The sequence below is a fragment of the Eutrigla gurnardus genome, assembly GCF_963514095.1.
Source record: "Eutrigla gurnardus genome assembly, chromosome: 17".
NCBI classification, from domain to species: domain Eukaryota; kingdom Metazoa; phylum Chordata; class Actinopteri; order Perciformes; family Triglidae; genus Eutrigla; species Eutrigla gurnardus.
This window is the reverse complement of record NC_139928.1, coordinates 4,202,250-4,228,599: the sequence shown is the minus strand read 5'-3', so window position 1 is coordinate 4,228,599 and position 26,350 is coordinate 4,202,250. Positions and strand designations below refer to the sequence as shown.

General features: G+C 42.4%; 3 protein-coding genes across 7 annotated transcripts in view; 2 read left to right on the top strand and 1 right to left on the bottom strand.

The window, feature by feature from the left end:
- The window catches only part of adcy2b (adenylate cyclase 2b (brain)), a 60,797-nt gene extending 51,094 nt beyond the window's left edge, over positions 1-9,703 (top strand). For 2 of the 3 annotated variants that reach the window (XM_084032560.1, XM_084032559.1), the window contains exons 17-25: positions 945-1,073; positions 1,785-1,969; positions 2,480-2,564; positions 4,418-4,576; positions 5,511-5,657; positions 5,821-5,928; positions 8,875-8,989; positions 9,333-9,457; positions 9,541-9,703. In XM_084032560.1, coding sequence (XP_083888686.1) covers positions 945-1,073; positions 1,785-1,969; positions 2,480-2,564; positions 4,418-4,576; positions 5,511-5,657; positions 5,821-5,928; positions 8,875-8,989; positions 9,333-9,457; positions 9,541-9,693 — 1,206 coding nt within the window. In that variant the 3' untranslated portion in view covers positions 9,694-9,703. Of the gene's footprint in view, positions 1-944; positions 1,074-1,784; positions 1,970-2,479; positions 2,565-4,417; positions 4,577-5,510; positions 5,658-5,820; positions 5,929-8,874; positions 8,990-9,332; positions 9,458-9,540 lie in introns of those variants that run through there. The other variant, XR_014598700.1, reaches the window with a different exon arrangement.
- A 2,766-nt stretch (positions 9,704-12,469) lies between these two features.
- On the bottom strand, positions 12,470-16,704 carry cfap90 (cilia and flagella associated protein 90; the record flags this gene model as incomplete). The annotated part of the gene is made up of 3 exons (XM_084031479.1): positions 12,470-12,658; positions 15,660-15,776; positions 16,585-16,704. 3 exons carry the CDS (start codon positions 16,702-16,704, stop codon positions 12,470-12,472), a joined length of 426 nt encoding a protein of 141 aa, XP_083887605.1.
- A 5,758-nt stretch (positions 16,705-22,462) lies between these two features.
- Positions 22,463-26,350, top strand: part of LOC311027357 (triple functional domain protein) — a 76,126-nt gene continuing 72,238 nt past the window's right edge. The window contains exon 1 of one of the 3 annotated variants that reach the window (XM_084031346.1): positions 22,463-22,788. In XM_084031346.1, coding sequence (XP_083887472.1) covers positions 22,719-22,788 — 70 coding nt within the window. In that variant the 5' untranslated portion in view covers positions 22,463-22,718. The remainder of the gene's footprint in view (positions 22,789-26,350) is intronic. The other 2 variants (XM_084031347.1, XM_084031345.1) reach the window with 2 other exon arrangements.

Genomic DNA, 26,350 nt, shown 5'->3' with positions numbered 1-26,350 from the left:
TTGAGCATCGTGTCAACGCCACAGCCTACCTGAGTATTGTTGCTGACCATGTCCATCCCTTTATGACCACAGTGTACCCATCTTCTGATGGCTACTTCCAGCAGGATAACGCGCCATGTCATAAAGCGCCAATCATCTCAGACTGGTTTCTTGAACATGACAATGAGTTCACTGTACTCAAATGGCCTCCACAGTCACCAGATCTCAATCCAATAGAGCACCTTTGGGATGTGGTGGAACGGGAGATTCGCATCATGGATGTGCAGCCGACAAATCTGCAGCAACTGCGTGATGCTATCATGTCAATATGGACCAAACTCTCTGAGGAATGTTTCCAGTACCTTGTTGAATCTATGCCACGAAGGATTAAGGCAGTTCTGAAGGCAAAAGGGGCCCAACCCGGTACTAGCAAGGTGTACCTAATAAAGTGGCCGGTGAGTGTATATATATATACAGTATATAGATATTTATACACCACGAGATATTTCACATTTCTGTATTTGAATCAAAACACTTTTGGATATTCTGAACACGTAAAGGCATCAAACTCTCTGGTGGTCGCAGATTATACTGATCTATCCCATTATCTGTACGACCCGCTGCTGCCTGGCGACGCACACAGGAGGAAGTGTGTACACACTGGTTTGAAAATCGCTAGTTGTTGCCTCGTTTTTAAAAAAAGAAAGAAAAGAGAGAAAGTTTCATCAAACAGTAGCACGAACTGAACGGAGAGATTTAAATTCAGCATCCTGAATATTTCATCTCTCAGAAGTGTTGCTGCGCTCCAGCTTCATGCAGCTCGGCTTATCTCTCCGCAGAATCAAACCTAAAACCCTCACAGTGTCAGTCAGAGACCGGTGATCTCTGATAACTTTACAATGTAAACATAATGTTGAATCCGTTCTGGCTGGTGTGCTAGTCAAGTGTGTGTTTTTGTCTGCTAGTTCTTCGTCGGGGACCCTGGAGGATCCGTGGATGACGTCCTGACAACTACTGCACCTGTGAATGTGACTAACGACAGCCTGCTGGACTCCCGGGAGGAAAACACGGAAGAAAACAAGTTTTATCTGCCAGTGAGTACGATAGGGAAGGTTCTCGGTCAGCCAGGTCACGGTGTTCTTTGGAAGCTTCATCATCGGCAACTCAAGGTGTTTGAACACGTTTCTCCTCTCCTCCAACTGAACGAGGAGTTTAGGTATTTAACATAAGAGTCGTTGACCCGACCTGAGTCGTTAAGGTCACATGAGTGTGAGTGTGGATGGTCGGCGATTTGTCTGAGAACTGATCTGAGGACATTCTGACAATATTTAATCACTCAATGCAACGAGGCGTATTCCACACATGTGGAAAGATGGAAATGTTTCAATCTGGCTTTAGGGTTCCTCATAGGACTGGGACAGTAAAAGTAATGATGACATCAGGATGAGATGCAAACTAACTGGAGTTACTGAAGTGCTAAGTTGGGTCACAAACCTACACCATGTTGCTCCGACTGCTGAATAATGAAAACCCGGCACGGACTCACTCAAGGCCTACAGAGCTACCATTTGTGTCATTCTTTGGTTTTACATAACCATGTTGCATAATAATATTGACGTGTTCTTATGTCAGCACTTCTAATCTTGTTTTATACAGTGTTTGTTGACTCACCACCGGTAGCACACAAATAAAGCTACATGATTTCTTTCCTACACACGCGTCAGATTTGTCTGGTGGCAACTTTTCACAGAAACGTTTTTGGTCTCTCTCTCCCTCTCTCTCTCTCTCTCTCTCTCTGTCCCCAGTACTTCATCTACTGCTGTATACTGGGGCTGGTGTCATGCTCTGTGTTCCTGAGGATCAACTATGAGCTGAAGATGGTGGTGATGCTGGTTGCCGTGGTGATCTACAACATCATCATCCTCCAGACACACGCCTCCCTGCTGGATGGATTTAGCAAAGCGCTGTACACCACCGATACACTGGATAGGTACCGCCAAGCTGTACATAATGTTGCGTCTTAACAAGCATCAATACATTTTTGCATGACATTATGTTGTATGTCTCTGTTTCTAATATACAGCAGTAAACGATACATTGCAGAATTCATGCCGACCATATAGTCAACTCAAATAGTGCCAAATTCATAGAAATAAGAGATCTTATCATATTCAATTTATTAAAACACGTTACAGTTTCAACATCAACACCAGTAAACAGATAACTAAAAAGATTGTAAACGTCCTTAGTGTACCAGCGATTTTCCATAATTATGTCTATTTACAAATCATAATTAGAACACATAATGACTGATTCTTTTCCAAAGGCATGTTTTCATCACCAATTTTGGAGGACATATAATTATGTTAATAGGACTTGCTGATTCTAAAATATCACTCGACTTTGATACAAAACAAGATCAACATTTCATTCTCTCTCTCCCTCTCCCTCTCTCTCTCTCTCTCTCTCTCTCTCTCTCTCTCTCTCTCTCCATGTCCAGCCCAGGAGTGCTGAAGGATCTAAAGACGATGGGCTCGGTGTCTCTGTTCATCTTCTTCATCACCCTTCTGGTGTTAGCCAGGCAGGTCAGTAGTCTATTTTAGGGTTCCAGTCTTGGTGGTTCTGGCGACCCCTTATGTTTAGATTTCCCTCTGGGAAGTGGCAACAGCAAAAATGGCTGTTAAAGACATTAATTGAAATGAAAATCTCCAGGATTGCTTCTTCAAATTGGCCAGCCATGTGGCACAGACGGCTCCGACAGTTATATATAGTTACAGCCTTTAGTCTCTACAGTTGTTTCTATCTTATTAGGCCACTCGTTGCTGGAACAGAACGTTACTCTCTGCACGAGCAAGTGAATCTGCGTTCGAGGATTTGGCTCGGGATGCTCAAAAGATCTAACTCCTTGTTCAGATGGATATTTAGTGGCGTAGGAGCAACCAGCCCTTCCTCCGTCTCCTCCGTGTCCACCATCCTCGCTTCAGATGAGTGCTAAGCCGACACAGATTCACATTTTTTCTCTTTTTTTTTCCGGGTACCATCCATCATCTCTGACCCCAAAACAGATGTTCTGGACAGAAATACTCACAGTGCTCCTGTACCCAAACCTGGGGCTCCCCTGAGAGCCGTACTCGGTCCAAACAGCTCCATTTGTTGTTCTCATTCTGGGTCAGTGTCACCGGAAGGGAGAAGAAACACAACTCTGCTGTGGTAAACTCTCTGTAGCTGTCATATCTTATTCCGACCCGCACTCTTATCAAGGTCCTTCAGGGGTAATTGGGTTCCTTCTTCCCGGATGCTGGTGGGTATGAATAAAATGCTTTATCGGTTATCCTCAAACTAATTCTGGAAACAGGTCAGAAGGTTTTAGAGGTGGCGTCATCCAAAAACCGTCGACGCGGAAGTACGTGAATCGGTTGCTGGATGTGAGAGGGCAGGAGGCCCAACAGAATCCATTTTGCACGCTTTTATCCCGTCTGTTAACACATTCGCTTTGCAAAACTCTGACCGTCGAACCGTAATGAACAACATTTCCAGCCATTTAGCCAGAGGGAGCGGGTTAGGAGAACCAATGCATCTGTAATTCAGATGCACATTGGAGCAGAGCTCATTTACAGTCTTGTTAGCTGCGTTCTAAACAGACTACTTTGTAGAGTCCAGGAGGTACTGAAGCGCTCAATATGTCCATACATATGCAAATAGGTCAGAATAGCTGTCCTCTCCATCCTACACTATGGTGCTCCTGTTTCAGCCTCAGGCTGGCAACACTATAGATGGAGATCTCAGAGACGTATGAGCCGGCACTGCTGGAGCCTTCTGACTCGGCAGGAGGTTCATCTCCAGGGACAAATATCCAGCTCACACATACATCATCCTGACTGCATACTACATACATGAACTATATCTCACAGGAGACACACACACACACACACACACACACACACACACACACACACACACACACTGGACAGGCCTGCCCACAGGTAGCCTTCAGCTTCCAGTCATATACCAGTTTAATGATGGTGTGTTCAGGGAACTCCACAAAGCAACACTCCTGGGATGTTTTGAAGCATGAATAACCCAGACACTAAAAAAAGACAGAAGAAGAAGAAGCAGCGGCTACCTTTTTTTCACCTTTATCGGGACATTAATTTTCTATGAATACCAAGCAAGCCTTTCAGTTTCAGTCGGTTAGGTCTCCTACAATCCTAGTGGCAGATTATGAGAACAAAATGTAGATGGCCTCTCTGTGAAACAGCTCATATATCATGGACATGTTTCTGTAGCTGGAGGACGACTGTAGGAGACTTGGGCTCCCAAACAAGACTTTTTTCAGTTCCTCTATCCTGATCTTGATCTCTTCTGTAGCTTTGGAGCAGAGAGTGCTGGGTGTGAATGACGCAGGTGTCTCTTTACTCTCTGTGTCCTCCTGTAACAGAATGAATATTACTGTAGGTTGGACTTCCTGTGGAGGGACAAGTTCAAGAGGGAGTGCGAGGAGATCGAAACCATGGAGAACCTCAACCGGGTTCTGCTGGAGAACGTTTTGCCCGCCCACGTCGCCGAACACTTCCTGGGACGCAACTGGAAAAATGAGGTGAATTCACAAGAAATCTGGCCGTGTTGATGGTGACTTATCTCAGGGCGAACCGGACGTCCAGTACCTGAACGCGTGTCCCGTTACACCCCTCATGAGAAGGGATGGATATTAGATTATGCCAGAGATTCACCCAAGAGGAGAGTTTTCCTCTCAACTTGAGAATGAATAGTCAAATTAAAAAGTATTCAAACATTCAATGCTGTTGCAGTGCACTTGTTTTAGTGTTATTTTCATTCTTTAAAAGCAGGAAACAAAGTATCTCAACCCTATTTTTTGGTCTCACGGTTGGCAGCTATGGCCAAAAGATGGTTAGCTGAGCGTACAGAGCTAGAAGAGACCGTTACCGTGCCAAAACACACTGCAGCACATACACTGCCGTTTTAGGAGTTTACATGATTTAATGGGTTCATTTGCAAGTTTTAGAGGCCAATATAGTCTTCTTTGCGTAGAGCCAGTCTGGCTGTATCTTCCAGACATAACAGTGGTATTGACCTTCTCATTTAACGATCTGTAAGGAAGCAAATACGTGTATTTGTCAAACTAATTGTCTTAAATGATTTACATGTTCTGTTCATTTACAGCCTTTATCAGCATATTCTTTTGTTTCCTCAGCTGTAATATGTCGTATCATTGAATCCCTCTGTTTCACCCGTCATGCTCTGCTGCTGGTGCATACACCCCACAGACTCCACATTTCTCCTAACTCACTCCAGCGCTGTTCACTTGAGGTTACTCTCAGAGTGAATCCCGTTACTGCTTTTAAACCTCGTGTCCCGACAGGGATGATGAATATTTAATTTTCATTTATTTAAAGAGTCGGTGTTAGGTATTCTGCTCATAGCTCTTCTTCCTGCTGTCGGGAATGTTCACCTTTCACTTCCCTTCGCCCGTGATCAATACAACGTGTTATCTTCTTCTTGCTTGTCATCAGGACCTGTATCATCAGTCCTACGAGTCGGTGTGTGTGATGTTCGCCTCCATCCCTGACTTCAAAGAGTTTTACACCGAGTCTGATGTCAATAAGGAAGGACTGGAGTGCCTCCGTCTTCTCAACGAGATCATAGCGGACTTTGATGAGGTAAACCCCTCTCACACTTATGACCCAGCTGTTTTGTAGGAGCACTGACGTCGGGCCATTACGCTGCAGGAGAAGCAGCCGCATGTGTTTGAGAGGGAGCTGGTGTTATTTCCTACTGCTGTGTATGTCGTGTGACATCACTTCCTCCTCCGTGTGTCCTCAGCTGCTGTCCAAACCCAAGTTCAGCGGCGTGGAGAAGATAAAGACCATCGGCAGCACCTACATGGCGGCGACGGGACTCAATGTGACGCTGGGACCAGAGTGCACACAGGCATGCTTCTACACACACGTGCACTCTCTCAGGGTCACAGACGTGCACGCACTGACAGCGCATGCCCTCATTAGGCGTGGTTTTTTACAGGATGTGGCCGTGCACGCTAGTGGCGAGCTCCATGGCGTTCACAAGTTACTTATTAATAAGCTTACTTTAGCTTATTATGTAGCAATAATGTAGGTTGCTGCTTTTAATTTGAAGGAACTTCGACAGATGTCTGAATGCAAACGAGCCTTACATGCAAGAGGCTTGGTGACGTTAACGCGTGTAAAGATTGAAGTCACTATGGTCTATCATTAACTTAAATTGGTTGACCCTAACGTTGTTAGCAGCTAAATTTACACATGGCGAGTGAGTGTGTGAGCGTTGGGTTGAGTGTGTGTGAGAGGGAGAACAAGTGAGTCCATGAGTCAGTGAGTGGGCCCTATTTCCCATGTTTGTGTGTCTGACTGACTAATAGAGTCAACAATCTTTGAAATTGATCCAGTATTGACCAATCAACGCGCTGAAATGTAATCGCACCGGAGCAATCTGCCACCGCCATTTAAGTTCGGTGGAAGCGCTTGTTTTGTTGTTCATGGCCGCTGAGGGGCTTGATTGTAATCGAAGTGTCTTTCAGTTTTGTTGCCAACGCGAGGTGGCACGTGGCTGGAAGACAGTGGTGGAAACGCGAGAGCTTGTTGTGTTGGAAAACAGGAAGCGTAGCGTAGCGACAAGACTGTCAACGCCATGGCGTGTGGATTAGACGCCTGCCCTGATTCATTTAATGAATAGCTGCTACAAATTGAAGAGCAGACGATGTGAAGCGGCTGCTGCAAGGCTGCGAAGCTCAGGAGACTGCAGGTGTTGGTGCCTGATTATGGATTTAAAGACTTCTCCTGGAGCAGAACTTTACTTTCACTGTGCTAAACAGACTGGATCTAAAGGTTTTACTTCTCTGTAGGGTCTCTTCCATTATGTTGACAGACACATGATAACAATCTGAGTGAAAACAAGCCATCTTTGTAACATCGACGCTGCAGCTCGTTCATCGGCTCACGTCTGAAGTGCGTTCCATCAATACTGAATACAGCATTTGCTATGTGGGGGGTACTGTTTAGAATAGATGCAATTTCCCGCATTCGGTTTTTAGAACATGTCTCTTCCCTGTCTAATGAAAATTAAATAGACCTTTCAGTGTTATACTGACATTTTTATAATGCCTTTGCAATAGTAGTTATACATCTGACTACAGAATCAAAACAAGCTTTTGCACAGTTTATATGGCATTGTACCATATACTCTCATGATAGCCTACATTTTGATCTGATTTGCACAAGGTTTTTTTTTCAGCTACTTAAATTATCGCGGAGCCCTTTTCTTTTTCATCTCCACCACCTTTTTTTTCATTTCAACATTTTTTGGTTTTCTCTGTGTAATTTCAGAGGGAAGTCAGTGACCCGGTCAAGGGTGAAGCTGAGCCAATCAGATTGAACAAAAGGTGGAGGAGCCGTTTGCATCCCCCCTCTAATTGACAGGCAGTGTTCACGCTACACACGTACGTTGACGGACCGTTGCCGGACGAGGGAAGGCGTGTCTGGTTCATGGGGGAGATTCATGTGCAGATGCAGCCAGCTCTGATCTCGATCTCATCGTCTGACCCGAAAAGTTTAGTTTTTCTCAACTTCTCCGACGCAAGCGATGCAACGGAGCAGACCCACAATTAATTTCAGCATAATGTGACACAAACCCATGCAAAGTCAATGACATCCGTCAAAGAAAGGTGTAGTGTGAAATCAGCCTTAAGCTGGCCCAGTCTGAGCTCCAGCGTTTAACGTCCATGATTGGATCTGACATCTGAAATTAAAATATGACCGATGGCGTCAACTCGTTGACCAAGTAGCTGCAAGAAGCTTTTGAAGTTTGCTGCTTCCTTGGTGCTCCTGTGTGCTGCGGGTGTGTGTGTGTGTGTGTGTGTGTGTGTGTGTGTGTGTGTGTGTGTGTGTGTGTGTGGGAAAGCAGGAAATTGGATTCCTATTGCTGTGGGTATTCTCTTACTAATAAAGTGGAACGGGTTTGATCGTGAAGCAATGAAAAGAGCGCTGGACAAATTAGACCCGTCATGCACTCATATTTTAATGGCAAATGTGGGGGGTCCCAACGACTTCTTTAAACGATGGGGGGGTCCCGACCCCCCCTCAATATATGGTGGATTCCAATTTCAATAATTGTTGTCCTCCATTAATCACAGACACAAGACATGGAACAATAGCGTGCAGGTTGAAAAATACTGAAGTTACCCTTCAAGGCAAACATTAGCTTAATAAACAACTTCATATTTCATAACAGAAGACCAGACAAAGAGAGGACCTTTTTGCACATGGTCGCCCCGTTTCAGAGTGCCAAAATGGTTTTGGCAGCTTGAGCTCATCTTCAATAAACTTTGTCATTTTCCATTGTGGTCACAAAACAGGATGAAATATCGGTGTAGTCACTTAGAGCAAATGAGATCACCACACGGAAATGTAGTCAATTAAATCAAATTAGAAAAACAGAGTGACCAAACCAGCCAAATCATCATCAAAGGCTACAACGTCAAATATCTACTCTTGTCTATAACAAGCACTCATATTATGTACTCCTTTTTTGTATTTTTACTCCTGGAAACCGTGACATCAATAAACAACATGAACAAGGAGGTTTTTGCGCCCCACAGCCGAGAGTATCACGCTGAGGTTCTTCCTCATCAAGTCTTCATCATCGGGACACTTGGGCTGAGGAAGAACTTCAGAGCGATGCTCTCACCAAAAGGATTTGGCCAATCATGGTGATCATGGTCATATTGTATGTATTTACAGTCTTGCCCTACTCTTCATTTAGCTATGACACAGTATTGACCCGTGAACATGGTTGAGATGGTTGAGATGGTTGAGATGAGGCCCTTAACGTGTGCTCTCCCCTCAGGAGCATGACAGACAGTACATGCACATTGGCACCATGGTGGAGTTTGCCTTTGCTCTCGTGGGGAAGCTGGACGTCATCAACAAACACTCCTTCAACGACTTCAGACTCCGAATCGGTGAGAACATTTCCTCTCAGCGTAGATGAGTGTATATGTGATTTATTTGTTCATTTGTTTATTTATTAGGATCCCCATTAGCCATCACTCTGTTGTGGGAGTAATGGCTATTCTTCCTGGGGTCCTTACACAAAATTAAATACATAATAAAAACATACATAGTAACAACTAGAATCCTCTATGGTAGTTACAATGGAGAAAGAAAAAATATATATATACAAAATTGAATTCAATAATTTACCACCAAGTGGACTACTCATTTCAATTGGAAGAAATTACTAAAAACATGTGATGTATGATGATATGTGGTATTTCTGAAGAATGTGATTGTTTTTTGTGTTAGGGATAAACCACGGGCCAGTGATCGCAGGGGTCATCGGGGCCCAGAAACCTCAGTATGACATCTGGGGAAACAGCGTGAATGTGGCCAGTAGGATGGAGACCACTGGGGTTCTGGGGAAAATACAGGTGGGACGACTTACAGGAACACGGGTCGAGTCTTCCAGCGTGCTCGGGATCTTCTACTCATGTGTCTTTCTCCTTCCGTGCAGGTAACGGAGGAGACAAGTCATATCTTGTCAACACTGGGGTACATGTGCTCGTGTCGCGGCATCATCAACGTGAAGGGCAAAGGGGAGCTGAAGACCTACTTTGTCCACACGGAGATGACCCGGTCTCTGTCACAGGGGACGGTGATGCCGTGAGCGGGGCCACGCTAAGCGAACAAATAAAGACTTGAGAACACAAACACACACACTCACACACACAAAGTGGCCATACAAGCGATTTGTCATGCTCCTTAACTAAAGCCCATTACCAGCAGCCCGCAGTACAACGGATAGATTGTTGGGAGCCAGTTTAGTCCTTAGCAACACAATGTTAGAGCGGGGCCACTTTGGATGGTTTTCACATCTCAAGTGTAAGGAGGACTTTACTCCAAGGACTCTCTTCACGGTCTAAAGGAGTGCCTGACTAGAGAGAGGGTGCAGCTCCAAAGGACCACAGTCACTCTCTGTACAGTAGTGGTGAGGAGCTAATTACCCATGCCAGTGTTGCAGAGCTTCAGAGCCTTATACTTGAGCAAAATGAGCCTGCCTGCTATATATATATATATATATATATATATATATATATATATATATATATATATATATATATATATATATATGGTTGGCACTGTGAACCATTTTGTTTCATTTTATTCCATATGGATGTTACAATAGTCTATTGTCATATAGAGCAGCTGGTGCCAACGAATGGCCGGTGTGTGTTGGGTAGTTTGCCAAAAACCTGTGAATCGTATTTATAGCTTTAGAGCTGCGTTTGTGTCCCACTGAAGAGTCGGTGGACTCGAGACTCGAGAAGGAAACATTTCATTTTTTTAAAAATCCATCGGGAACCAAACCAACAGCAACGTGTGTGAATGTTCACCGCTATCCTTTTTTTGTTGTTCATTAAACATTTGTATATAAATTCACGTCCTCGTGTCTTTGCGTGTTTGTTTGTGAGACGTTCACGGTACAGTCGGACGCTTGTAAGAGCATTGGTTTGAATGATTAGAGACGATACATGTTTTCATGTGGCGGATGTATTTATTGTGATCATCAGATGCACCAATAATACTTCTTCATTTCTACAGCAGCTCTTGTATCAGCATCTTTGATAGCATGATCATTGTTTTAAAGCAATAGACTTTAGGAACTACTTGATACCATGCCCATATTTGTCCATTCAATGTCAAGCTACAGCCATTAGCTGGTTAGCTTAGCTTAGCATAACGACTGGAAATGGCGTTATACAACGTATTAATACATAAGTTTAGAGGTGCTGCTGAGATTGACTACAGAGTTTAACTGTTTACTTTGTGCTAAGCTAAGCTAAACTATTCTACTGCAGGTCATCTTTCATATTGTAGAAGAAAATGTGTTACCTTACAATTCTTATTTGTATCCCATATAATGTTCCTTTCTCTCGGGAACATCAAATGTCCTGCTGAGCTGTTTCTATTGAATTTAACCCTTGCCGTCTTGATGAAAAGACTCTTTGATCTTTCCCTCTTCCTGACTGTCTCTGTAACATTTGTCTCACATACATTGATCAAGGCCCGATGAGTGACCCCTGTAGTGACATCGTCTAGCTCTCCCGAGAACGGTCACACCTTGTAGATATCAACAGATGTCTCTTCCTCTGCAGAGAGACATGCGTTGATTCAATGCAAATCCACTCATGACGCCTTCCCTTTTGTTTTCCCGATTGTTCTGTATAAATCCACCTCGGCCAGGCCATTCGGGAGAATGGATCTTCATGGATACACTGTGAATTTCTTTTCTCCACTGTCAGTGATTAAACCTCATTTGAACCAGCCACAGAATTGGACCTGGAGAGTTTTCTTCTACAATATCCAGATGAGAGTGATCTTTTCATCCCCCAGGAGGCACATTTCTCTCAGTGTATTCCTACCAATACTATCAGAGTGTATCAGATATCCTTTTTCTTGTCAAATATGAGGTATTGAAGGTATTTGCATCAATACATGGAGTAATAATAAAAGGCTGTCCAGGGGAAAATCACTGTGATGCAAGAAGCTATTTACTGGAGGACCACAGAGACATTTCTGAGGAGGAATCTGCTCGGAGGTAAACGAAACCATTATTTTTGCCGCATACTAATTCATGCAACGTTTTCCATTTTACTCAGCTATTTTTCTCTTCCTCCTTTTGAAGCACCACCTTGTGTATTAGCTCCCAAAATCCTCTTAAATAAACACTACAGTTCCAACGCCAAACAGATTCAAATACTGCATCATTTCTAAGAATAAATGGTCTATTTCTGCCAGAGTACAAAGGCAGAAGCAAATGAGAGATGACTGAAAAAAAAACAACCTTTCATGTAGGAGGTTGGTCTCAGTTGCGTGGGTTCAGGATTAATGGACAAAAAGAATCCAAGAACTTAGGAATCAAAGAGGTTAGTGATGCAGAGAAAAGACTTATTTACATGAAGCAAGGGTGACAATAAACAGCAGAGATCAAACACATGCAATGTATAGTCATAAAAATGTATATGAATGATTGTGAGAGTTGATCTGAAATCTGTCATAGACAGAAGCCCTGTAACAGCCAGTCTCTTAAAAAGAGCAGTTATTAAACCGAACGCCATGATCTTTGACATCACCCACAATATCCAGTCGCAATAACTGCCAGACATTTTTGGATTCATAGTCTGCACTGCCTGAGCCTTTAAATTATACTGATAGAACTGCAAAATGTAGTATGAGCTTCCTGGAATATGTCCCAGCTTCATATTTTCCAATTTATTCTTTGACAGATAATATTTCACTTGAAATAACACTTTGTCTTGTTAATGACTGAGATACAATACAGCTATATGTCATAACGCCATCTGATTAAATGGTTGGATGTTTAATAAACTCAAATCAATCTCGCACAGTACAACACTTTTATTTGATTGATTCCGTCCCTCTCATGCTTGGGGTACTTTGACGTAGGGATCACTGATCCCTTTCCTTCTGCAGGTGATCCTGTTATCGCTGAAGACCACAGCCTTCACGGACTCTATGCGCGGGAAGCGCGGGCCTGTTTGGTAGAGGAGGGGAACAGGATGACGGCCGTACTCTGATGAGGAGAGCACCGGCACGGCTCTGGACTTCTCCTGGGGTTGAGCAGAAGAACAAAGCAGAGACTTTTGTGATCAATATGTCATAACCGCCACATCAATGCCAAGGCATACTGCTTTGCAAGATTAAAAAGCCTTTAAAATCATTCTCATGATTCATTGCAATATGATAATTGAGCTCATATGAGATTGTGACAAAAAGGCATTTACACAATATTATTCATAGAGTCATTTTTTTTTTGCACCAAATTCTTACAAAGAGTCAACATTTGCGTATGAAGACGGAGGGGTGGTGTGCAGCTGCAGGTGCTGTGTTCTACGATCGCACAGACCTTGCTACTGTTCTGATGCTGGTGTGGTAGATTTTATTTGCATAAGCCTGAGCGGGATACAGAACAACAAACAACACTCTGCCATTATCTGCTAATAAAATAGTTTTAAATTCACATTCAGAAATGTCCTAATTCGCCGAGAGCTGTCTCCCGCACTGACAGCCAGCCTCTCAACTCACAGTAATTACAAGCTCAGCAGTGTGTGTGGCTGCTCTGTTCACCAGCGTCTCTGCTTCCAGTGACCCAGAAACTCACTGTGAGCTACATTTCCCGACATGAATAATTCCTCTATGGAGATGAGATGGAAAGGAGCCATAAACAAATGCCATAAAAGTTAGATATCATATATGTCAGCCGCCACACGCTAGAAATGGACTAAACGTATGTATATAGAACATTTAGAAATGTGTGAATTCATTATTTTAATAATATACCATCAGTGACATAAGAAGTGGAGTCGCCATGAACCATTTGTTTTGCGGGCGGACGTTTTGAAGCCTTGAGCATTTTGATCATCGCCATCTTGGTTTTTGTGACACGAGAGGGAAGGGGAAGTACAACAAGACATTTTAAGCAACCTTACAATGAACTTTCATGACCTGAAAGCGACCGTGAAAGGGTTAAAGTCATAAAACGAAAACACAGACGTCTCCCAGACTGGACACCATGGCAGTGACCCGTCAATCGCAAGATAACCTCGCCCTACTTCATCATCTGGTGGACTCTAAATGGACCATAATGTACTAAATGAACATCATGCTGGATTGAAGAAGACTTGAAACTAGAGATTGAGACCATAAACTCATGTTTACAATGTTTACTGAGATAATACATCAAAAGAGAAGTAGAGACATTTTCCAATAGCCAGCAGGGGACTAGTCGCCCCCTGCTGGCTATTGGAAAGAAAACAAGCTGAAGGCACTTTTGCTTTGGCATCACTTTTGAGACATGAAGGTTGCTGCCGGTAACACACTGACCTGTGACCTGTGTGATGTACACTGAGGACATTACTGAACTTTTAATTCATGAGTTTGAAACCTCACTAGAAAAGTGATAAAATACACTTCTATCCAAAACCAAGCCCTATAATATATATGTGACAGGTGCAAACAGACCCCAGCGACCACCCAGATCCTTTATGATACAATTTCCCAAAACGTATGGCTGTTTTATTATTATTTTCCTATGATTGTCACTTTTGGTTTATTCTTAGTTCCAGATGATGACCATGGTCATAGGTTAAGCCTGCTTTCTGGAATGCACCCATGATCATTTGCCCTTTTCCTCTCTATCAGCTAGACGCTCGATTTTATAGAAATGGAACGACGTAACCCCTCCATCACACAATCAATGGATCAAGGATGTGATGCAGAACATCACGTTTTAGGGAATCAGATGCACTCTTAACAGCTCCGTGAAGGGATCTTTACAAAACCTGGCAACCCATTAACAAAATATGTGAATAACCTGCCTGATGTGGAGCTATGAACTGTTACCTGCAGGTGTTCTGTCCTACTAATGCTTTAACACACATGATGCTTCAGTTGTTGTTTCTTTACAGTATTCCTTATCTTTTTATGTCTTGTGAGTGTCTCCCCCAAAAGTCTAAAACACAACTCCGCCCGCACCGGTTCATCTTCCCCAGAATGAGGGAATAAATTACTTCCATAAAATCCTTCTTTATAAAAGAAAAATAGATATTTATATAACTGTACACCTAATCTATACAGCATAAAGACAGGGAGCACAGGAAGAAGGGAAATTATCTCCAGAAATAAGGTCGATTCTGGCTCTAGCACCCATATCCCTCCAACGCAACGCACTCACGTGATTGGCTGTAAAGGAGGGAGACATCTGATTGGCTACAGACAACCTCCTCTTAGAAAAAACGCATTTGTGGTTCAGAGTCACGTCAGGGGAGTCTCAAAAGTTTCACACACAAATGCAGGGAGGTTTACAAATGAAAAGCACTTTGTAAATACAGGTCCAACAGTTCATATATGAATGTAACAAGCCCCAAATGCGTATTTGATGAAGATTGAAAATACTTTAACATTCATGTATTTGTGATTTTTTTTTAGATTTGTGTGTGCATTGGAAATATGTTTATGAATCTTGTTTTTTATATGTGAATATTTTTTACTTACATATGAAATGAAACATATTTGTGTGTGCATTGAAAATGTATTTGTGTTTTGAGTCACATGTACAAATCCCCAAATACATTTGTAAATCTTTTTTGTGCATTTGTGAATTTCTGTGTGCATTTGTGAATTTCTGTGTGCATTTGTGAATTATGAGACTGTTCTAGCTCCATATGTCTGTGTCTAGTAGAGTCAGACTTCAACATAAACAAGCAGGGGATTGAGTTTGTAGCAGGTTTATTACCTGCTTTGTGTCGTGAAGTTGGTGATCCATGTCTATAATGCATTATAACCATTCTTACAATTCTTACAATAGCACAGTGTAATTATAGTTATTAATTATAAGCCACTGATTTAAACGAGAGTTTTAATTACTAAAGAATCTACATTTCTTCACATAATGGCAGCTCCATGATTTAACAAACAAAATGAGCAGAAATATAGAGACTGTTTCCCACAATCCAACACCTTTGTCAGATTCATTTAACTCAACTTTGAGCTCCCCGGCAAGCTAAACAACGGTCAAATGAGATGTAAAATAGAGACTAACGTGGCCGTTACCTCCTCGTTTATGTGCAGTCCTCTTCCTTTATCGTGTTTCCTGTCGTCTCGCTGCAGTCTCGCATCGTAACCCTCCGCCTGGTGGAACACTTGGTCATACGCCGACGCTTCAGGAACCTACGGAGACGGTGAACAGACTGTGGATCATCATTCAAAGCCTCGAAGAGCATCATTCTCTGCTACTTTGGGGAAGGTGCAGCAGGTAGTAGTCGAACCAATAATCAAGTAGTTTTAGTTACAAGAAACAGCACTGTGGTAGATCAGTCACCACATCATTTAGAGACCATATTAATAAGTAAAATCCTTTGCACAGCAACACAGGGAACACTGGGACACATTCAGAATCCCAACATTGTTGCTCAGGCACTAATGATTCATTCTGAGATTGGTTTTTTTTTTTGCCTTCTTCCAGACGAGTGGAATGAAACCATGTGTTGTATTTCACTACACCTTGTGCATCTGTGCATTTCTCCTTAATTACAGCATAATTCAAGTACATTTTCTGAAAAAGAAAGAACATGTCTTAATGGAAGTAATATAAATGTGAACTTCATGGTGGTATCGGAAACATTGGACCCATTTCACCTGGTGTCTCCCCTTAAAATGTTGATTTTTTTATTATTGTTGTTGTTGTTTTGTATTATGACAAATGTCTTCTATTTGAATCAAATGTTTATCAGTATTTTGTATTTTATGTTGATACATTTGAACTGATGAGCAACTGTTACTAAATTGATAGCTGTTATTTGTATTTTGTGACGTCTATGATATCTGTGACGTCTCTGATGTCAATTAGCTAGAAAGCTAACTGGCTCAACTATGTTGTGCATGGCCCCGTGTTCAATTAGCGAACTAACTTAAAACAAAATCTTAACATTGTGAACTAACCAACAACAGCAACACAGTTGAGATCCCGCCAGTGTACCTTGGAGTCGCGGTTGAAGTAGGACGTGTGTCTCGGTTCGCCTCGCCGAGCCCGGATGTTGCTGAACGCCGACATGGTCGCGAGCCGTTTGATGTCAGCCGCCAGGGAAACGTCCGCCATCTTCTAAAACAATCACAAAACACATGTTCGAAATCACGTTCTCTCCAAGTAAAGACGGAGGAAGGGAGAAAAGCAGCAACTGAATCCACGCTGGCGTCTGCGGTTGCTAGGAGACTGGTACGTTGCCTTCACAAGCTCTTTGTGTGTCTGGACTTTAGACTTTCAAAGTGCTAAACGTGACTTTTCCGGATGTTTCAACGAGACAATATGAATAAACAAAGTTGTTATATATTCACGTGATATTTAGGTGAATACTGTGACTGCTTCATGTTATTTTATCAGTATAATAGCCTTGGGGAACGTTAGCCCACTCCTGGCTGTGTTTACCCTCTGAATACATGTCTGCTCCTTTTGTATTATTATTTGAAATTATGAAATTTTGAACTGATTTAGCTGAAAGCCGCACTTTAATATGTGACCTGATGGGAAATGAAAGTCATTGCTAATGCATGCTCTTTTTTTGGAGGCGCGGATGCAGGGAAATAACAAGGAGGGCCTGTTTGGGATTATTAAGTTAATTGTTGCAACTGCCTACTTTTTACCATCAATTACTGATACAATTTACTCTTTTCCCTCAATTGGGGCAGAATTATAACTCTTGATGAGTCACTGCATTCAAACAGCCCTCTACCAAGTTCTTTATGCACCTCATTTTAAATAATTTATCTGGCAGTGGGCTGTTAACTATATATAGTTTTATATTTGACGTTATTATATTCTAGAATGCAGACATTTAAAGCATCATGCCCATGGAATTGTCTGTTGGCAAATACACATCGTTGCACAGTTGTCCTTCTTTATGCTAATGACACTTGTCCATTCAAGAGCCTTCAAAAGTCTCTCACTGCATCTGGTGCGTAAAGGCCTTTAACCACCGGGGGGCTTTTTTTTAATATTGACAATAAATTCACGTCAATATGTTTTTTTTTTAACTGTTGTTTTTGTCATCACTACATTCATGCCCCTGCTGAGTAAAGGCCTTAACTCTGGCAGCAGAATCAATTTATGACACTGGACAGACTTCGCCTCGAGCACAGTTTGGACTCTGTGGTTATGGGTGACAAAAAAAGTCCAATTGCTGGGACTTCGTAAAAACTAGAAATAGCCTAACCTCCCAGTCCCTCGGCAGTATGGAGAAATACAGAAAGCGACAAAACAATCAATTTTTAACAATTTTATAGTTTGATATTTTGGGAAATGTTTCTATCACTGCTATCATTCGATCAGAGCTAGGCTAGCAGTTTTTCACTGGTGTCAGTTTTTATGCTAAGCTAAGCTAACCGACTTCACACTTGAAAGACAAGTGTGACATAAGTGGAAACTCATATCAAGAAAGAGAGTGAACCGATTCCAATTGGGCAAATATTTGCCAAAAACAAAACTGAGAATATAATTCTGTATTTTGTGTGTGACTAAACATTTTAAAGGCAAATAACTGTGCTTTAATTGAATTTTAGAGGCATGTATATGTCACCCAGCACTCCACAGAGAGTGCGTGTGTTGCACAGTGATGACGGCCTGAGAAGAAGCGTACAGGTCCTGTTAACCTCTTTACAGCTGTGACATATAGGGACAGAACGTATTGAATTATTTGTGCGTGTCAGTCAGTCCCACCTGCTGTTATGGTTCTCTCCTTCCTCATACCCACCACAGAGCAGCAGGGGGTGGCGAGAGGATGTCACACTCACCGAGCCACACACACGCACACACACACGCACACACACACACACACACACACACACACACACACACACACACACACACACACACACACACACACACACACACACACACACAGAAAGCCTCAAACCTCGCCAATTACAGGTTTTGCCAAAAATTCAGCAGAGTTCAAGAGGTTTCCAACAACAGTTGTCGTAAGAGGACAAAAAGGGTATGTGGACAGAGAGAGAGAGAGAGAGAGGGGGGGGGGGGGGGGGGGGGGCTTGATCACCACCTGCTTTCATTCATTTTGGATGTTGTCTCAGAGTGCAGGAGTAATTACTGCTGACATTTCTCTGGGATATATTGCTGATTGGCAGGAGTCACTGTGGGAATGAACCCACCTGAAGGAGGGGTCAATCATTCAGCTGAGTTATTAAAGGAAGAGACCAGTGTAACTGAGCCTTGTTCTCATCTGGAGGGTTTTTTTTTTTTTATCCCGCTGCTTCAGACGATGTTTTATTGATAAGGAATTGAATGCTGCAACGTCTTCTCTATATCATTCAAAGGAGCACTAAATACTTTAATAGCCCATGTCACTATAGCGCTGGGCAGCTTGAGCTGATCATTATGTGTGATTAATGGTGAAAGAGGACGTAAATGGACACCACTATAAAACATACAAGATGTAAACATGCCGGAGTTGGCAGGGACAGTCATTTACACCCGCAGTCCCACAGGGAAGTGACAAAAACAGATACATTACAAGAGACAATGTGATACAAACATACAGAACACAAGTAATGAAGATTTATTGTACAGAGATCAGTGAATGATAACGATCTAATCCAAGTAATAAAATGCAAGTTAAAATAATATCAATATTCAGAAGGTATTCATGATCCTGGAGAAAAGAACAATACAACTTTATTTTGAAAAGCAACCAATGTGATCAGGGTCATTAAAGGCCCCCGGAAACCTGTTTTCTCAACCGGCTTCTGACCTTCTGGTTGTTTTCTTCTTCCAAACAGTGATGATTTATAAGCACTTTGTTTAAAATCTCATACATGGAGGGAAGAGGGGAGCCCTGAAGGCAACACCATGGGCAGAGATTCATCTCATTCTTCCACTTCCACACCATCTCTATCCCAGCCCATCACTAGTGCCAGTCTCCCCCTGCTGGACATGACAAGTAATACATCATCTTCAGAAACTTCATTTTTTCAAACAAAACACCAAAAACAGTCAAAGCAATATATAATTATTTGTACATCAATGTACAAATAGTTTTTTCTTGTCAGCTTTTGGTCAGTGAATCTAAGAAGTCTTGATAACCGATCTGAAAAGTTTAACCAAATAAAATGTCTAAAACTCTAAACTAAACTCGAAGCTGAATGTTCCCATTAAACCAGCACAGCTTCATGTCCTGCTGAACACTAACTGCAAACACCTTCAACAGCTTCTGCATGGTCGCAGTGGCACAGTATGAATGAATGAGCACAGTTTGCATCAATTCATTCCTCAACTGGAATGCTCCACACAGTCAGCGGAATATTAACGCAGCAGATATAAGATTTTAATTCTATCATTTGTTTGTGCAGTTGTCTCAAAGTCAAAGAACAAGAAAAAAATACATTCTACCTTTTACAAATATAAAGCTGACTTGATAAGCAGTAAAACACATTCAGTTTAATACATTTGGTCTGGTATATGACCAGTAGTTTATCATGGCTAATGTTAGCTACTGTTTGGAGAGATATTGCTTGTTCTACAAGTTTAAGATTGTTCCCTCAGTACCACTTGCTTTAGTTACATGCTTTGTTGGATGTTTATCTGCCAGTTGTGTGTATCCCCTCAGTAAGTCTGCACGTATGCATGTCCCAGCACGTAGGGGTCAACAGAAGGCAAAGTACCACCAGGATTAATGAGCAAAAATCCATTATGCTTAATTACGTTAGCTACACTTATATTGACAAGTCAGTTTAACTCCAGGGTTGCTTATTCTCTCAGTTAACAACATAGTCATAAGTGCGGAGAGCACTGATCAAACCAGTGTCCCCCCCCCCCCCCCCCCCCCCAAAAAAACACTTTCTCTTTACATTTAATGAATATAAGTTACTTCGCCATAGCACAACCAATTATTAATGTCCTTCCACCAATGCCCGACCATGTGGCCTCTGCATATTCTCTCCATAAGGTGATTCACTTGGATTAAAACACATGATTACAAGAATCTGTTGTTGGCAGGTCAGAGCACCATACAATCTCACATTGGAAAGTGGAAAAACTGTTCACATTTAATCCAAATATCTGGATTATTATTATGACACTGATGTAATCTAGCTGGTGATATGTAATTATGCATCTCTCTGCTCTAAATCAATATAATAAACAGGCTGATAACATCAGCAAAATAATGCACAGACAAAAGTGGATAACCTGATTTTAGATGGGTTAACCTTCTGCCTCAGTCCGTTACATAAATCTATAATTATAATATATTTTGGGTTTGTATTCTTAATATAATTTAACATGTTGTGATTTGGCCCTGTGATAGACTGGCGTCCTGTCCAGGGTGTACCCTGCCTTCGCCCAATGACAGCTGGGATCGGCTCCAGCCCCCCCGCGACCCTGAATACAGGATAAGCAGTAGAAAATGGATGGACGATGGGACATTATTGACCTGCATTGAAATATTGCCAGTGTAATTCATAACGCTGACCTGCATAAAATGACGCTATGTGATGCTATCAATGTTATAAATCACATTTTACACAAAGATGACTGAATATCAACATTTTTCCTCCCTGGAAATTTTGTGTATTCAGTGTGTTACTTGTCACTTTTAATCCTGCAGCCGTGCTGTGATGCTCTTGTCACTAGGACCTCCTTGTCTGTCCCAGAAAATATTTACTTGACATTACATGGAGGAGGCTCCAGATGTCACTTAGCACCATCCAACCCACAAGCTGTGGGTGATCAGCGTGTAATAATCCGTAAGTAAGCAGCAGTTAAAGCTGCTTGCAGCAAGACAGGCAGCAGCACAAATCCTGTTTGGACTTAGGCTTCAGTCACTTGGAACCAGCTGACGGAGCCTATCGACTCCCGCCTCCAAAACCGCCCCAGCTCTGCACACACACACACACACACACACACACACACACACTAAATTTGATGTCTAAAACCACCTTCATTGACCTTATTTTGAGACATGGTATCAAATGTTCTGCCCATTATGTTTTAGTTATTTTGTGTTATACAGAAAATTGTAACTAATATTTAGTCTGACCTCATTGAGGGGTAATGCTACATTTTAAAACAAATATCTGTACTTTCTACTCCTTGCATTTTCAAAACAGGCTTTATTTTTAATACATTTGAGTGGAATCATCCATTATTTTTCTTCTTATCCACTTAGCCTTGCAAAAAACAACAAAACCCTGAGTAAAATCGTTATTCATTTGGTTTTTTTTATGTTTTTGTATGTAATACTGAACACAGCGTTTCAGTGACTTACTTGTGGGTGGTCCAGAAGGCTGGATCGTAGAACTATAAAACCCAATAAAAAAAATATATATATATTTTCACACAGGAAAGAGGTAGAAGCATCAGTTCCAGATAGAGCCAGGAGGTGGCGTCAGTAGTACAGCTCTGATCACAAAGGATGGAGAAAAGAATGCCATGACACAAACAGCTGACCTTTTCTGTTTGGATTGTGTCCGGAAGGTTTTCTGATCCCTCTGCTCCTCCCTGTCAGTAATATAACATTCATCCACCTTTTATGAAGAGATCACAGAAAAAAGGCTCGCATGAATCATAGTCTGGTAAATCCCCCCCATAATGTGTCGCATAACATAAATAGGACTGAGCTCAATCACAGCCTATAAGTCTGTCATTCACATAATTAAAACAACCATCGGCTTGTGTATGATTTCGTGTTTTCTCCACTCGTTGGGCTTTAAATGTCTTACTTTGGACATGCGCGCGCACGCACGCACACGCGGTGACCGCCGCCGTTCCTTGATGACCCGCCGTCTGCTCGTTTCCGAAAGCTCACGGAGATTCACCGAGCAGCGACCCGGCCCCTCCTCCTCCGCCGCTACAGCTACTCTCCCCTCGGCTTCACTCCGAGGAGGAACCCGGTGCCCCCCGGCCGATCGTTTCCAATTACGCTACCCCAAGATGGAGGTCTGCAGATGGCACTGCTAGCGTCTGCGTGTCACCGTAACCGCCCGTGTGTCTTTAATGACGCTTTTGTCGGGACAGAAGTGATTTTGTGCCGTCTTTTTGTCGATTTTTTCTGTTGAGGGATCTACTTGGGAGATACTGAGCTCCGGGTTCGGGTTGTGGCAGCCATGAGCTCCGGAGAAGGAGCGGAGGAGACGACGAAGGACGCTGGCGACATAGCGGCGTTCTTCAAAACCGGTAAGCCCAAAAATGTAGAGGAGAGGTCGGACTGAACTCCACGGAGAGCTGCTCCCCTCGGTCCGGCTACGCGAGGGACATTGTTCCCGTCCGTGTTGACTGTTTTGGGGGCGCATAAGTCAAGGAAATTGAAGTATTGTCGATTTATTGAACAACTGTTGTTATAAACGGCATGTTTGACTAATAAAAAATGACCAAAGAACCTTCAGAAACCTTTGAAAATCGGTTTATTGGATGCATTTCTCTAACTACAGTATCAGATAGCCTATCTGTGTAGCCAGGCAACGTTAGCTAGACCGCTAATCGTCCGAGTTCCATCTTCGGACACCTCACCTAGATTGGTCAGAGCGTGGCTATCTTTCAGTGTACATTAATCTATGTTTTCCCCCTATCCATTGCATTACCTAAACTTGCTTACAACTCAAAATGAGCACGTTGGCCCCTTTTTAACGTTAGGGTAAAGGGAAATGCAACCGCGAGTGTGTGTTCTTCATCTAGCTCATGCACGGCACAATTGGGTCAAATCAACTTTTGTTATTTAAATAAATACACTGCTAAATGTACACACATGCTATTAATGTTTACATCACGCGTGTAGATTGTGGACTTCACTGAAAGGAGAAAGGGAAGCAGGTCATGGTCTGTTCAATGATGGACTGGCGTGGTAATAACTAGTTTTTAAACATTAGCTTCCAGTGTTAGCCTGTAAGCTAGTGAATCCTGAATCAGATTTGGTGAATCCTGTCTGCTTAGTTGGCTAACAAACGCTAGCTAGTTTAGCATCGCTAGCTTTGCCAGTGAGTTGACAAAGCTCGCGTGTATCCAAACGGCTCCCCGGTGTGTGAAGTAACAAACACAAGCGACGTTTTTTCTCAAGTCGCCGTTCCGTTAACTCGTCGTTAGTTGTTTTGGGCGCTGTCAAAAAAAATACCACGACCGTGGAAGCTATGTAAACAATACATGGCGTGGCATATATAGCCTGGGTGTGCACTGTGCAGGAATAAGCTAGCCGTGCAACATGGCTATCAAGGCCAAAGGGGCTGCCTCTCACCAATAACACGTTATGTTGGTGACGATAACAGCGCCGAATGTCAGTGACACTGATTTACACGTAAACTATTGCTTTACGACATTATTATATGCTGTCCATTTACATGTGCGGAATGCTAACAATAGCTACGGCTAATTTATCAGTAAGGACTGTGACTTGGAAGTCCTAACACGGGGCCTACAGTGATTTCACAGGCAGCAACAATGGCTCATAAACTGTGAATTCCAGGGTTCCTGGCAGAGATTTAAGGGGTCTGAGAAATGTGCTTTATTCTACCCAACAGACTTGGTTAAACAGTGTTCAAGAATGTCTTATATTCTATTTGTTACCATGCCCCCTATTCAGAACCATCATTGATATGGTCGGTGTAATTAACAATGTATCTTTAACTGGAGTTTCCTGAGATGCAGTTGATTGAAACGGTGATCCACTGGTGAATGCCTGTCCATGGGCTGCACTTGGATATGCCACATGACCCCTCTAGCTGTGTTCAGTGACTGCCAGCAGTGAATGAGATCCGGTGCCTGATGTCATGTCTGCCAGTGTCATCTTCCAACTCCACTCTCTTCTGTAGCACTGGCTTACTATGTGTATACATTTAAAACATGTGAGCCAATAACTGCTTGTGCTGGATAGTTGCATGTTAATCCCCCCCACCCCCTCGCCCCACGGTAAAAAAACACTAAGTGTGTGAAGCTCCAGTCGAAAACCATGGCGTGAAAGAGAGGACGATACAGATAATGGCAATTCATGCAATGTCATGTGTAGGACCTTTTGTGTTCAGATTAAAATACAGGCGGAGGGGCGTAAAACAAGGTGGAGAATGCAGAGTATTGACATCCAGCCTCTGGCTCCTGTGGTTTTGTGTATAGTGAGATAATAAGCCACAGAGGGAAGTTCAGTATCCTGTAACTCACTTGCAACTAGAGCTGTCAATTTTCCTCCACTATTTGTATGTTTTGTTGATGGTGTACAGCTGCAGCCATTCTGCCTCATTGTTAATCAGATCTGTTGCTAAATTGTTGCATAATTAAAATGTTTAGATTAGCCCGTTTTTCTTATTACCACAAGGCCATATGGTGCCATTTTAGATTGCCGTTTAGAAATGGCTCTTTATTTACCTATACAACACTAAATAGTATCTTCACTTTATTTGGTAGTTTGAGAGAAGCAATGACACAGATAATTAGTCGCTTAGTGGGGCTGGCACTGCTGATTTTCTTAAAAAGACACTGTGGATGCAATGAAAACAGACGTGTGTCTGTTTTTAACAAAAACATCCTTGAAGAATCATAAATGCATGCCGCATTAAAATCACTACAATATTTTACAAATAAGCATCAGGCTGGTCTGTGCTTGAAGCGTCTTCTTGATTACCACAGGAATGGGCAGACATTAAAGTCCTGCTTACATTTAAACACTCGAAGCACAACATGCCTTTTTACCCAAACTCAACTATCTCTGATGTTAACCGTGATCTTAGCTGTAACTAGACAGTTACTGCACCTAATGTATCTTATTGGGATCCATAGTTTTCTGTGCTTAAAGCTAAACATGGCACACTTAAATACAATGAATAACTATGTATTGACAAAATGCCAACATATGTTGCTCTGCCAGTCTAATTACCATCTTATATGAAGATCTTTAGGAGCCTATGTTTTATTTTTTCACAAACGGCACACCTTGTTGAACAAATGTGTTATCAGATGTTACTGAGCCAATGTTATGTTAAATATGTTTTTCTGTCGGTGGTACTGCTGATTTGTGCTTTTACACGTTGGTGTGCATCTGAGAAAGAGCCTGGCACCACAGTGCAACAGGACAGTGATTGACAAGACCACCTACTATATGAGATAATGATAAGCTTAAACATGATATTTCAATGTGAACATGTGTAGCTACTGTAATGCCTCCACTTTTCTGCAAATTGTCTGGTGTCTGGTTCATATTAAAATATTTTTAGTTATTTTAATATGGCTGACACTGATTAAATGTGGATGGTAATGAGCTCAAAAACAACGTCCTTGCAAATGCTCTCAGAATCAGTCATCACAGTAGTGAAACCACTCCAGTCTTGACTACAAATGGTCTACCAATGCCTTTGCACAATAAGCAGGTTGGAGGGCTTGAGTGACACCTTCTGGCTCCCTTCCTCTTTGTTTTGCTCGCAAACTTCCTCATTGTAGATGTGGGAATCTTGTTTTGACATGCACAGGTTTTAGTCTTGCCACAGGCAATGCTTCCCCCCTTCCATCCCCAGCTCCATCCTCATCTCTTTTTCCAACCTTAGGCATTCGGTCTCTTTGTCTTTCCCATGTCCTCCCTCTTTGCTTTCTTCCCTCCTCTCTGTCTGTCTGCCTGCTGTCTGAGTGTTCATTCGCCAATGTCTGTTTCATGTTTTCCTCCCTCCTTCATTCTTGTTGCATCGTGTTGGGCCCCACAGTCCTAATGCAAAATGACAACTAATAAAAAAAAATGAGCTTCCCCCCGTCCCTCTCCCCTGTCTTC